General features: G+C 38.4%; 1 protein-coding gene across 4 annotated transcripts in view; it reads right to left on the minus strand.

Annotated features, from left to right (window-relative positions):
- Window positions 1-15,109, minus strand: part of GPSM2 (G protein signaling modulator 2) — a 39,575-nt gene that overhangs the window by 12,570 nt on the left and 11,896 nt on the right. For 3 of the 4 annotated variants that reach the window (XM_048497038.1, XM_048497034.1, XM_048497036.1), the window contains 5 exons: window positions 10,764-10,985; window positions 8,466-8,601; window positions 5,152-5,294; window positions 3,144-3,267; window positions 2,178-2,293 (listed from right to left, as the gene is read on the minus strand). In XM_048497038.1, the coding sequence (XP_048352995.1) occupies window positions 2,178-2,293; window positions 3,144-3,267; window positions 5,152-5,294; window positions 8,466-8,601; window positions 10,764-10,984 (740 nt within the window). In that variant the 5' untranslated portion in view covers window position 10,985. Of the gene's footprint in view, window positions 1-2,177; window positions 2,294-3,143; window positions 3,268-5,151; window positions 5,295-8,465; window positions 8,602-10,763; window positions 10,986-13,240; window positions 13,273-15,109 lie in introns of those variants that run through there. The other variant, XM_048497037.1, reaches the window with a different exon arrangement.

Genomic DNA, 15,109 nt, shown 5'->3' on the forward strand with positions numbered 1-15,109 from the left:
GGCTAATAGTCTTACAGATTAAAAACAAACAGGAAGTATACTGTTTGAGGGAGGGAAGAAAGCAATGGGCTCCTACTAAGCAAACAAGATTCCATGTAAGTCCAAGTAAACAAATAACACACACGGACACACACATGAACCCTGGCTACTTAGGGCAACTACTCATAGCAAGCATAGCTAGGAATGGTGAAACTGAGTGATTAAATAAAGTACAAAATAGCGCAGCACAGCAGCTTCTAAGTTCCCTGTGTACAATCTTCAACACCATCTTCATACAGAATCTTCATACAGGTACACTAGGAAAAGTTTCTATGACAAAATCAAGCCTGGGAGAGCCACGCTTGTTTCTGTTAAACCTGGGTTCTTTCTCCAAAACTCCAAACCAGCTGAGTTCTCAAGGATTTTATTGTGGAAATTGTGGCAAAACGGGCTTGCTTATGGCTGGCAGGCCCTATTTCGCGCTCTGCACTCTCCCAGGGTTATCAACTTTCCCTTGGGGAGGGTTATCTTTCTCCCAGGGTATGCTGCCACCACCTGATCCTTTGTGGACTGCCCACTGGGAAAGACCAGGATTTCCCAGCTTCCTCTCCTGGTTACAAGGCCTCTGCCTCAGTTTCTTATTCACATAGACCGGGGGGGGGGGGGGGGATACGTGGTACAGAGAACTTTTGTAAGGTTTGAAAAATAAGAATTTATTAACAGAAAACAATCATAAGAACTCTTTGGCAACGCACGAGATAATGCAAGGAAAAACAAATAAAAGGAGACAAACCGCAAATCCCCTTTCCCTTTCTCTAACACATACCCTGCCTACTAGATGTTCGAAAGCAGGGTAGGTCCTCAGCTTGAACAGTTACCACTCACGGAGAGCTCACATCTCTAGGCTGAGCACACGGCCTGGAAACATGGTCGCTACCTCCAGAGTCCTTCTCTCTTAACAACCAAGAACAGCAGACAGCCAGAGAACCAAAGAACCCTCTCCCAGGTTTCTGCCTGTTTTTTTTATAATCCCACCCCTGTTGGCGCCCTCTACTGGTGTTGCCAAGCACACTGCATTTTCTGCCCTCCAATCTGAGTCCTAGGATGCCTGGTTGGAGAAGGGGGGGGGGGGAGAAGAAAGGGAGGAGGGAAGCCACTTCTCCACAGAAATTCAAAACAAAGAAATAAAAATAAACTTCTGTTACAGATATTTCTCAGCTAAACACGATCTTGTTGTTTCTGTTCCCAAGCCAAGAGAGATGCTTCTCCGGGCTAGACCCATGATGGAATGCCCTTTCCCTTTGTCTTTTACCTCTCAGGAAAACTTCTCTCCTTGCCATGCGGCCCTCCAACACTTGCTGGGTAAACTTCCATAGCCTTTCCGGTTTCTCCACCCGGAGGTCAAAGCTACCTATCATGTTAGTGTGAGTTTGCCAGTTGGAATTACAGGATGCAACTTCCTCACAGTTTCCATAAAGAATTCTGATGAAAAAGTCCAGGAAAAACTCAGCATCCAAAATCTAAACTAGGTATTCTAGGGTTGTAGGCCCAAAATTCCTTGTCTACATGAAATGGGTTCAAAGAAAGAAAGTATACCAAAGTAGATTCATGTTTTCACTGCTACTTCCTCAGCAAAACATATTTGAGCTTTAAGACAATGTTTATATGCTTCTCTCCACCCTGTTTCACTTCGTTTCCTTAGAATACAATGAAGGGTCATAGCAAATGATTGGGTGCAGAGGGGTTTAACTAGTGTAGTTCTTTTCTTACACCATCTACCCCAGTACATCAGGAAGAGATACTTCCCATAGTCATGCTAGATGTTTGTTCTATTGCTTCATGTCTGAGCTGTGGGACAGAAGTCACTATATCTTACTAAAGGGGACAGGGCAGTATAGAAATCGGAATAATAAATAAATAAATAAATAAATAAATAAATAAAAATAGCCTCCCTGTCCTACAAATGTTATGAACACTAATGCATTTCCTGTAACATACAATGCAGCTGCCAGATTTTACAAACACAATTTGTTATGATGTGAACAAGCTTTGAATCTTCCACTCACACACTGAACTGTAAAGTCAAATTTGATGCAACAGCTAAATCTGGGCACCTTTACAAGCCATCTAATTTTGTTAAGTCAGAGTAGCTTGGTTAACTTTCTGTCCATATTGTATTGAGCAATAAATTGACTTACTTGTAGTATTCAGCAGCAGTTTCAAATTCTCCAAGGAAAATATAAGCATTTCCTAAATTGCTGTATGCTCTTCTTTCTGCAGCTCTATCACCAAATTCTTTTGCAATTAAGAGACGCTGAAAAAAAGTCAAGTTGATTTCCTTTAAACCAAAGCAACCATACACTTTTCCACCAAAAGATCTAAGTAAAATTGTAACTTCATCCGCTGCATGCTGGACTGTCTTTGTTTTAGAATGCTCTGCTGGGGTCCTAGTGCCTACCTAGTTCCACTAGGACCCAAGCGGAGTATTCAAGAACAAAGACAGCCCAGCAAGTGGGGGATGAAGTTACAATTCTACTTAGATCTTGGTGGAAAAGAGTTTAGGAATCTTGATTTCCTTTATGTGAAAGACGAAATAACCTCCTTTGATGGCTTGTGCATGATTTATGCTAACTTCTAACAGGCCAGATTTTCGGCTCTGAAAGAGCACACTATAGCTATGTTCTTTTATTTCAAGTACAATTTTTTAAACCATGGAATTTGTTACTCCAGTCTAAACGCACAGATTTCTATGGATTTAAACTGAAGTAATTCTGCTTATGACAAAACTATAAGCACTTCAGCTTTCTGATTTTTTAAAATGGGGCACAGAATTTAACATCAGGATAGAAAAGGTAATATTTATGCAGCCCAAAGAAACAGCTGTATTTGCACCAATTAGGGCATAGAATTTTAAATGATAGACATACAATGCAGCAAATTGAACTCTCCAAAATCAATCTATTCACCCTTTATCCTTCTTTCTGAGGAACTTGGATAGCTTACAGCCAGACACTGCCCCCTCAGTCCCTATGACAAATTGTATAACAGTAGATTAAGCTGAGAGAGTGTCTGCCCCAAGGTCACCCAGTAAACTTCAGAGCTGAATGGGGATTTAAAACCAAGACATGTAACCTTAATCTGCCATTCTACTATACAATGTGTACCTGTTCATGGGCCATAACAGCATTCCTGAAGTTGCCCAGAAGGTAATGAGTATTGCCCAAGTTTCCATAGGCACGTCCCTGGGCTGCTCTATCGCTCAGCTCAGTCACTATTGTCAAGTTCTTCCTATTTAACACAAATAAACCAAATGAGAATCAAAGAGATGGGGTTAATGTTAAGAATTATCCAGCTAACAGTAAAAATGTCTTGCCTTTCTTTTCTTACAAGGAAAGTTTATTCATTTATTTACTCGATTTAAACCTTGTCTTTCTTGCCGATGGGGACCCAAAATGACTTTTATCATTCTCTTTTCCTTCATTTTATCCTCTCAAAACAACCCTTTGAGATAGATTGTGCTAAGAATATGTGAGTGGCCTGAGGTCCCACAGCAACATTCCATGGCAGAACAGGGATTTAAGTCTGACACTCTAACCACTACAACATGCTGATTCCCCCTATATAAAATTGGTTTTATATTTAGAGGGCTGACTTTAGGGACACTATGAGGTAATAAAAGTGCTCAAAACGAGAAACATTAAAATATTATTTTCACAAGTTTAGAAAGGTCCTGATCCAAAGTGCTAAATGTAGGGAGGTCTATTCATGTTGGAGAACAGTTATGGTTTTCAGAAGTATTAGCACAAGCCACCCCTACAAGTGGAGCTACAGAAATGCCCCCAGAACAGAATAAAAAATTTCTAATAGAAAAAAAGAGACAAAAACATGTGCACAAGGTGCCAAGAAAAAACGGCAGCTGGTGCATTGGGAGAATTAATTTAAAGCCACTCTGAGACCCCTTCTTATTTCACATATTCCTCATCAGAGCTTATCTGAAACAAATACAAGAATAAATGAAAACCTTAAAAGCACTTTTAAAGGCCAGAAAAAACTGATATAAAGAAAATAAAAACAGTTTCAAAATAAAATCATCTGAGCATATAATGTTAGCGTAGGAACGTGGAGATCTCAGAGCGGAATTAAAATTAATTCTTATACTGCATCCATTAAAGCTTATTTTTTCCTCCATGCTTGATGTAGCTCTCCTTTTCAAAGTGCTGCACATGCTTAAAGAGATGTTTGAGTTGTGGCCAATGTGCCATCAGTTTGGCAGAGAAAAAGATGAACTGAAATAGTATCCATTTGCCACCTTCCCACATGATAATACTCATGTAAAATGGAAGGGACAGTAAGTAACTTTTCCATGCCAAAAATGGTTGAATTAATCAGTTTTATAACTATTAAAAGAATGGAGTTTCCTAGTAAGATCAACCACATATGCTTACAGAGATTTTTACTATATCTGCCTGTGTAGATTTCATCAACTGACAGCAGAACTAATGTTTCCTCAGAATTTGGGAGAATAGAAACAAACCGCCATACTTCAATTTTGGCTTTGTAAAATAGGATATGATTTTCTTCCTCTTCCCACCCATTCACAAACGAACAATGGAATGGAATAAACAAACAATGGAATTAATGCATAGTGACTGAGTGTGTGTGACTGGCCTAAAGTCACCCAGCAAATTTCTACAGGAGAGGGGTTTTGAACCTGGGTTTTCCAGATCCTCGTCTGACCCCTTAACCACTATACCATGCTGTTCCATCAGAAAGATGATAGGAAGGTTATATATTTCTCCATCACAGAACAAACTATGCCAGACCTTCTTTGTTGTAGAATGCTCCGCCTGGGTCTAAGTGCTTACCTAGCTCTGCTCCCCCACCCCCACCCCATCCATTTGAAAGTAAAAGTATATTTTGGCATAAATGCTCTTATATCCAAGTACCAGGTTCAATAATGCAAAAAGTAATGTTTTTGACAAAGGCAGTGCGCAAAAATGAATGATAATTATCATATTTATTCAAGACTATATTCTAGTGCAAAAGCATAGTTTTCTCAACCATTGCTCCTTAACTGACTGAACTATCAACTTTGTGTGGAACAGAGTATAGCAATTACAAAGTATCAATTCTCTTTGAAAATATTATTTCATTTAAAAAATTGTTACTTACTCATAATAATCTGCTGCTTTCCGCAACGCAGCTTTAACATCATCTGGGAATTCTCCTGGATCGTGGGTGCCTGCACAGGCTACACTTTTACCCTTAGAGTGATAAACGTTTCCAAGGTTATAAAGTGCTCTTGCTTCGCCAACCTACAACACAAATAGAAACACTTTGGAAATGAATCTAAAACTACTATTGTGTAAGTATTTACAGACATACAGTCAAAGCATGTTTCTCATCTATTCAAAAGAAGGTGTCAACACATTATCAGAATATCTTGAAATTCTCATGCATCTTTTAGACAGAGTATTGCACAAGTAGAATCACTCCATTTGCAAAAATATTTATCAAAGTAATATTATTTGTACTGGATGTTTTAAATGTTGGCTGAATTAGCACAGCAACTGATACTGTTACTGATTTAAGGAGGAGTCTTTCAACTCTGACTATCTAAAATGACTGATCACTGTATTTTTGGCCAAGACTGACGTGATTGAGATTTGTGTCAGAGCTCTACAGGAGTGCAAAATAGAGTTATGTTAAATTAGGAACTATTCCCTATGGACTTCTGGAACCTCAGTTGGAATTTAGTTCAGTACAATTAAGCCAGGTAGATGTGGTAACAGAACTAGCTATGTGTGCACAAAACAAACTTTTTAAACCTTCAAAAGTATAATTCTTCGTGTATTCAGTTATACTTGATGGCTAAAAGTAAAAATGAAATTAAAGTTATGGGAGGAGGGCTGAAATCAGTGCTAAAGTACTGCCACATTTCCCACTTCAACTTTTGCTTGACGAGTCCCACGAGTGTATAAGTTAGGGGGGCTATTTGAACACCTCAGGGAAGGCAGCATGGTACAATCCGATTTTGTCAGATCTCCAAAGCTAACCAGGGTTGGTGCTTGGAAAAGAGACAACCCAGGAACAGTAATCAGAGGGAGGTAACGGCAAACCACCTTTACTGCTTGAAAATCCCTTGCTGGAGCTGTCGTAAGTCGAATGTGACTTGACGGCACTTTACACACTATCATGTAAACTCCTCCCTTTGGCAGTGAATATTAAGCTACTACTCACAGCACAACAGAGCTAGAGTGGCATAGTGGCTATAATGTTAGGCTGTCTGTGGATGCACAGGTTCAAGGCTCCACTTAGTAACCACCCCCAAAAAGGACCAAGAGAAAATATACTAATATATCCCAAGTAACCTTGTAACTACTATAAGTACACAAAATATCAATGTATCAAACAATACTATTTGAAAACTGAATTATATGAAGAACTATTTATACAAATCCAATGCAGTTTTGAAATACATATGAAATACATATGGAATCATGTCATATTTTAACATTTTGTGTACATGTTATTTATTCAAGTGTTATATATTATCATATTCATTACTGGCAATAGGTGTGCATGTTTTCTCTTGGTTCTTCCTGGGGTGAGATGTACTGATTGAATCAAATATCTACTCCCCTTTTTCTGGTTCAAATCTTCACTGAGCCTTGAAGCTCACTGAGTCATTTTACCCTACTTTACAGGGTCACTGAAAGGAGAATCACATTTGCTTCCTTAGGCTTCTTTAAGGAAGGGCAGGATAAAAACATAACAAATAAATAAATGAGTATAGTGTAGCTTCTATCAGGCTTTGGGAGAACCACTACAACCACATGTCAACCCTCTATCTTTACAGATCAGCAAAAACAGTCTAGAAGAAAACATATCACTTTTTAAAACAGAAAGCCTGAATATGAGGATGTTCACTGTAGTTAATCAAGTTTTCCACTGAAGGACACCATGAAACTAAGAAACTCTTCAAAGCATAAAATGTAACAGGTCCGTCCCCTTACAAAACCTCAAGTTTAATTTTAAAAACCTGCAAATAGATAGTCTACAGTACTGCTGAAGAAAAGAACACGCTGGCAGAAAACAGTTTGCAACTGAGAATTCCAAAAGTAGAAGTGGAAGCTTCAGAGACTGGGACTGCAACCTAAGCAGCCTAATGTTCCTCTCTCTGTTTTCCAAGCCGAGTTCCCTTCATGACCCTCAGCTCTAACTTTCCTCTTCAACACCTATCCTTGGCCAAAACATTAGCATTTATTTGTTTTTTCAAATCCTTGTTCAAAACATTTATATCTTGCATTCTCAGTTGAATTAGATACAACAATCTGGAACCTAAACAAACTATTCACATCCACATACACTAGGGAATCAGATGGTCTGTTGGGGCTTTCAGCAGTTTTCAACAAAAAACTCTGGTTCAGTTTAACTAGCAAACAAAGCAGCTGCATTGTTTTTGTTTCTGGATGCAGGCCTTCTTATCAAATCCTAGTCCCTATCACACCCATGCCTGCAAATGTCATGAGTCTGGCAGATGCCCAGAGCAGCTTTTCAGATCACAGTGAGTTTGTAGATTGAAATTTAAGGGTTCTGGGGACGTACTTTATTTGCCAAAGACCAAATGCCCAGAAGGATGCTTCTTGGTTGCCCTTATCTTAATGCTACTTGGAACTATTTATATTTGGTAGGACTTCTATTTTCGGCTGGATGCTTGCCTGGATAGCCTGGAAAGCCCTCTGAAGCAGTGGTCAGCTGGTGATTTATTTCGCTATGGTTGATTGTGTGTTTTAATTATCCTGCTGGCTGTTGTTTTTGTAAGTAACTAAATATGGTCCACAACAATCATTCCTGCTCTTTCTCAGGGTCTCCAACGACTACCAAGCTGGATTAACAATAGAAGACTGACAATTTATTCTTCCCAAGGGAGATAATACCTAACATGGTCCCTTTAAGCGGCAGATTCACTGTTTTGGAAATGGAGATTACAGAGGAAATTGACAAACAGGATGTGAATGACCCTCTGAACCTTTCTGAGGGTCCTGAAGTCTCCCTATCTCAGAGTAATTTTTCCCCACTTGACCAGGAACTTATACAAGTTTGTCTGGAAAAATTGTTAAAGGCCAATGGCAATGGATTAGCCCATCAGGATATTTTGGACTTTGCAGTCTAGCAGTGTTTATTAACCATCAGGACAGTAGTTGGTCTCAATGATGCTATTGCAATTTATAAGATGGTTCAAAAAGAAAATCAATCTCCTCACTAGTCTACTTTATTTAGGGAGCGACCATCAATAGAAATCATCCTAAGAGGTGCAGCTTCATGGATGAATTGTTTAGGGTAAACTATCCTCGAAGAGTACTCCAAAACTCTTTTTTTTTTGCACTAGGTTTACAGGTGTTGTTTTAAAGCTGTAGTACTGCTTAATCTTACAACCCCTATCACTTATTTCTGACAGTGTTGACTAAAGTAACTGGTCTTACCTTGTCTTCAAGCTCCCTGGAAATGTCAAGATGCCGCTGACAGCAAACAACAGCCTCTTCATAATTCCCAAGAACCTTTAAGGTGTTCCCCAAGTTGCCACTTGCTTTAGCTTCCCCTAGTCGATCTCCAATGGTTCTAAAAATGGGGGGGTGGGTGAACCAAGGAGAAGAAAGATAAACCACTATTTCCTGCAGTTTTGATAAAGAAATCGTTTTGTTAAAGATCATACAGTTCAGCAATATATCATAGTTTCAAACAAACATATCCCAGTGTATTGTCAAAGGCTTTCACATCCAGAATCACTAGGGTGTTGTGATTTTTCCACGTTGTATGGCCATGTTCCAATAACATTTTCTCCTGATGTTTCACCAGCATCTGTGGCTGGCAAACAATCCTCTGAAGATGCCAGCCACAGATGCAGGCGAAACATCAGGAGAAAATGCTACTGGAACACAGTCATACAATCCGGAAAACCCACAACACCCTAAATATATCCCACTTGTCAGCAACGTTATTCTGAAGCAAGTCTTATTTCTATTGTCTAGCTAATCTGTGTAAATACAGCTATTATAGTAAAAGGCTTAAAAATTGTTCAGAGTTCTTTAACACTGCATGAACTGCTATATATTTGTGCAATATATTCTAGAAATCAGTTGGTGAGATAACTGTTTTTACTATTAACATGTAAATAAAATTGTCATGCACATTTAGTGTGGGAATAACATTTGCAACAGAGTCTATAAAGGAAGATTTGCAAGTGTATGTTTTCAGATTTCAGGGTTAGGAGAGTAAAGAGATGCAAGTTGAACATCACTAAAGCAAATTTATTTATTTATGCATTAGAATATTAGAGCACCTTCCCCCCACCCCATTTGCATGGACTCAGTTTTATCATTAATTAAAATAACATAACATACAATGTTAGCATAATAGTCAAACATAGTGGCATAAATAGTGTAAAATATAAAATCCAGTAAGGATGAGAGCAAAGACAGAAGGAAAAAAAGAAAGGTAGTCAGGACACTTAGCAATGGATAAATGTGTCACTGTCTTCAACCATAGGTGTGACCAAACAGCTCCATCTTATAGGTCCTGTAAAATTGGGCAGGATCCTGCAGGGTCCTAGTCTCATTTGACAGAGCATTCCACCAGGAGAAGCAAGCAGCTTATACTTACCGTATATACTCGAGTATAAGCCAACTTTTTCAGCACATTTTTAATGCTGAAAAAAACCCCTCGGCTTATACTCAAGTATATACAGTAATTCCAAGATGGCGGCTGGAGCTGGGGCTGCTGTGGGGATCCGGTAAGCACGTTGTTGCTTTTTTTCTAACTCACCAGAGAGCCGTAAAAACAAGCTGTAAGGACAGCCTGCATAGCATTACAACTAGGTTGTGTGTGTATGTGTGTTAAAAGAAACCGAGGCATTTCTCTCCTAAGGATTATTGGTGCGTTGCATTCTAGATGAATATAATTCTTCATACAGTAGTTTACTGCCAAATACTGATGTTGCTGAAGACAAAGACTTTCTTTGGAGCAAAGTTTAGGCTGGCATGGTTATGAATCCCAGAATTATTCTACATCTGGAGGAAAATAGTGGTTCATTTATATTCCTAGCGCACTGGAAAGCTGCTCATCCCTAATGCAAACTCTGTTAAGCAACTCTCTCATCTTGCTCCCAAATCTTCTGTTTTTAGCTGCTACTGAGTCAAGCTCAAAGGCTTATACTTGAGTCAATGAGTTTCCCAGTTTTTTGTGGTAAAATTAGGTGCCTCGGCTTATATTCAAGTCGGCTTATACTTGAGTATATATGGTATACATTACCCAGAACAGCCTACCTTCATGGCTGCTCTCAACAACAGATACATCTTTCTCTTACATAGACAATGTGAATTTCATGAATACCCTGTTTCCCCGAAAATAAGCCCTAGCATGATTTTTCGGGATTTTTGGAGGGTGCTTGAAATATAAGCCCTACTCCAAAAATAAGCCCTAGTTAGATTCCCCGGTGCAGCTGGTCTGGTCATGTGGGGGGCGCAAAGTCATGGAAAAAAAATAAGTCATCTCTTGAAAATAAGCCCTAACGCATCTTTTGGAGCAAAAATTAATATAAGACCCTGTCTTATTTTGAGGGAAACACGGTAGTAGCAGCATACACACACAGTTTTTATTTTCTTAGAGCAACCCCCATTACTCTCTTCATTACATTTTTAAAGCTGTGGTCAAACACATGGGATCAATAAATACAGACTACACTTTCTTGACTTTGAGAGAAAAATCACATAAACTAAAGTTACCTTGCAAGGGTTAAATCATGGTGGTGGTATTCCAAAGCCTTTGCATATTCATGCAAATAGAAATAAGCATTGCCTAGTTGGCTGTAAATTGCACTGAGTGTTTTCAAGTCTTCTGTTCCAACCTGTACAGCAGCTTCAAAGAAAGACACACCAGCTTGACAGTCTCCTGCTTTACACAGCCGTTCCCCTTCCAAGGCAAGCTCCAGACAAGACGCTTCCATTCTGCAGACATAGAATACAAAAGAATTTGCAAGTTTCATTATCCCGCTATTCTCCACAGCCTTCATTTAAAACAAACTGCCGTGACAGTTTTGGTTAACAGACATTCACCAGAAGCGTGCAGTTATGGTAGCAAACCTAAGCACTACAATACCTACAATGGAGTTTTGCAGTCAGCCTACCTATATTAGTCATTCTGTGATACAAATGCTGGGGGGAAAAGATAATTTCTTTTTCCATTTACAAGACATTCCTCTCCTAGGAATTCTCAGCACATGCAGCCAGGCATATGTCTGCTTAGACAGTTGCCAGTTAAGCACATTAATACAGCCTGTTTCATACAAGGGGAGCAGAGATGGGATCACCCTAAATAAAACTGAACAGGACAGTTAGCTGCAGATCTATGTGCCCATACTACATCAGTAGGAGGCAGCTGTCCTTATGTCAGGAACCCACAGACTTTATCCAGACATAATAGACTTTAGGGAGAACTGTGAAAAGTATTGTTAGATGAAAAGATGTAATTAGGCCTTTCTTCACCAGCATCCATTCCTTATAGCTATTTTGAAGGTCACTGGTATTGATATACTTTTGATTAAACACCGTGTATACCCAGTTGTGAGTGAAACAGTTATACAGAGTACTTAGAACAATGTCTCTCCCTTTACTAAAATTTCCAACAACTAGCATGCTGCACTACATGCTTTTTCTACACTTCCACTTACTATCATGCTGGGAATTCTTGGTAGAAACATGAGATGAGAAGGGACCCTCAATGTCTCAGCTGCCAACCACCATGTACATATTGGATTAAGATAAAAGAGCCTTGTGAAATCTTAGAAGCTAACAGATGTATTATAATAGCATAAGCTTCTGTGGACAAGTGCCCATATTGTCAGACTCGTGAATAAGAAGAAATGTATTGCACCAAAAAGATACCATCTGTTAATTTCTGTTCCTGATTGTACTACTGTGCGTTCACACATTTACACTAATTTCATTTTATCAGATTAAGCCATTAAAATAGGGCACACTCATTCCCCACTTCTCTGAAGAAGTACTGATATGCCAAGGAGGTCGGAAAGAATGACCAGAAGATCTGTACAACTGGAAGAGCTAATTCAGAAACAATGACTTCAGAGCCAAGATCCTAGCCTGGGAGTTCAGCAAATACTTGTCAGAAAAACTGTAACTGCAAACCAAGAATCTAGTAATACCGAACTATTTTTTTTCCACAAAATGTATGTAATTTAATTAAAAAACAACAACAGAAGGGCCCTAGGATTTTAGCAGCCTTGTACTTAGATTTCTTATAGGCCTTGTAGGCCAGAGATCCCAAGGGCTTCAGCTACCCTCCCATACTCAAATACCTAGTCTTAATCTGAGCTTTCAACTCTTACACGGGAGATGGCAGAGAGATACAAAAATGAGGTCCCTAGCAGCTAATCTGGCATTCTCTTGGGCACAGTGCCACCAGCAAAAATGGTTTCCCTGTGTTCCTGGCCGAACTGTTTATGAGGAAAAACCTTCAAATGGATGACCAAAAAGATACCATCTGTTCATCTCAGAGAGATGAACCATGGAAATCCTCTAGTGCATAACACGACTTAATAATTATTTCTAAAACAAATTTGAAAGGTCATCCCTTCTCTAAGGGATATGTATATTCAGTAAGATGTCACATTATGACACAAAACGATCTTGAAAAATATTTTCAGTAAGAAGAATAATTAATACTGCCCAATCCCATCCATATTCCCAACACTATGTTTAAGGTCCCCCAGAAAGATCTTTCAGACCAACAACTGTCGATTCGCAACATAAAGAGAGTTTTCTAATTAATATCTATTTATAGTGTGGCCATTTCCCTATATGACTTTCTCCACTGTAACTACCACAGTGACAAAAACCTACTACCTTTTTGAAACTATTTCATCTGTTGTGTAACACAATAGCTCAAGAATTTAAATTTAGAGCTAAAGAGATTACTGGAAGAATCTAAAAAGCCATCAGATGATTTTCTATCTCAGAAAACTGAAAAGGGACGTATAACATTTAGTCCAATTTGCCTTTTGTTGAAGAAATCAATTACACTATTAATTGAAGCAGCATTCAAATTATTATTTTTTAAACCCAATAAAAGTAGGTTTTACACTAATAAACATTTACCTCTTCCAAGTATTTTATAGGAGGATATTTTAAATTTCCTGGTCAAAACCACTATAAGAGAATGCAAGTCAAAACTAAAAGTACTTTACCTGTTAGCCTTCGACATTCCACAACCTAAGCACAAGGATATGACAGACATTCTCAGCTTTTCTAATAAAAGCCTGTGTGCACCCAGTAGCCAGGAATGATGCAGAATAAAAACAGTATTTCAGGCATGGAGTCCTACCAAAGTCTTGTGGCCCAGGTTGGCTAGCCATACCACATACAGGGTAAACTGTCCTGGATTTCTTAAAAGTGGCTATTGGTTTAAAACAGCCACCTCTTTCATTTTATTACAATATACATGTGCACTCTGACTTAGAGACAAACAAAACGGACTGCTACTGTATTTTATACCATTAACAACAGAAGATTTAACACACACTATTGGGTAATCTTAACTAATCTTATCCCCTCCTATGAGGTTCTCTCCGGGCACCTCATGTTAAGTGTCACATTTAATTAACCTGACGTTTAGAAATTATGGCAATCACTGCATTGGGTTTTGACACATATTTCAACTTGATAAGTTTATAGTTATAATTATCTGAACTTGGATGTGTTAAAGACATGATCATATAGGCGTTTAGAATCAAACTAGAAATTTTTACAAGATTTTAAGGGCACTGAACCAACCAAGGCAAAACTAAACAGACACATAATTTTAGAAAACGAGTATTGCTAAACGACAGGGAGGTAACAATCCTAATTTTTTAAACTAGTGCAAATCTCACTGGCATGCAGATGAGCCAGAGTTTACAACAGTGATAAATGAGTACTGTATTTCCAGCCCAAATGTTTGGAGGCAACATTTTGGTATGCCTTATTGGTGGCATGATCCAGACAACTTGGGGAAGACAAGCTGTTTAAAGATCACACTGGATCTAAAAGCTGAGGCTTAAAAGCAAATTATACATAACCTTAATTACAGGAACAGCATTAGAAACAGTGCAGAGTGCTACTACATGTGTCATACCCATTTTAAAATGATTTTAAAAGTTCTTTCAACATATTCAGAAAAAGTTAAATTGTAATTGGTAGACCAGGTCAATGTATAACATTTCTTTAGGAATTCATCAAATAGCCACAGGAAAAGCACTTTTAATTAACCAATTAGTCACTAACCAAGTACTCAACAAAGAATATACTCAAGAACGAGAGAACAAATTCTATTCATGTGTGTACTCCAAGGCAAGTAATGTAATCGTTTACCATACAACTACTTTAGATTGTGTGAAAACATTTTCACAAGAGCAAAACCTAATTTCTTGAGTTCTGCCTGTAGTCAATGGACTCGTTTTTCTGCTAACAGGACTATAATGTAGTTTCCCAGTCACTGTCACTACATATCTTCCTTAATTTTGTCAGCTTCTCCATCTTATCAAATCTTGTAAAATTAATTTTCTTTTGACTGCTGTTTTACATTTAAATACAAAAAGCTAGTAATAAAAATACAAAAAGCCACACCAAACATCAATCTCTTACACTGTTAAAAATCTGAACTGTGAGATAGAATACTCAAAAGGAAAAGGAACCTGTGCCACTGAACAGTAATGGTGAAAGATCTTCATATCCCTTACAGTCTTTGGAGGAAGAGAAGAATGCAAATACCACTAATAGTAAATGCCTCTATCTTATTCTACTACCTCTTAAGCTACATTACACCTGACCTATGACAAGCCCAGCAACAGTTTTGGTGGGATAGGAATGCAGGAGAGATTGTGGAATTGCTTTGGCAACCCTATCTCAGCATTTCTCCATTAGATCCAAATCTGAGTTATTGGTCTCTATGCAAATAGAAGTAAACATGGGAATTATAAATAGGTATCAGATTTTAGATGGCATTTAAAAATAGGAAGAAATATCTTCAAAAAATGCCCAAAATCTAACACACACACAAATATATGGAGAGGGAATGA

Source organism: Sphaerodactylus townsendi, linkage group LG05, assembly GCF_021028975.2.
Source record: "Sphaerodactylus townsendi isolate TG3544 linkage group LG05, MPM_Stown_v2.3, whole genome shotgun sequence".
In the NCBI taxonomy this organism is placed as follows: domain Eukaryota; kingdom Metazoa; phylum Chordata; class Lepidosauria; order Squamata; family Sphaerodactylidae; genus Sphaerodactylus; species Sphaerodactylus townsendi.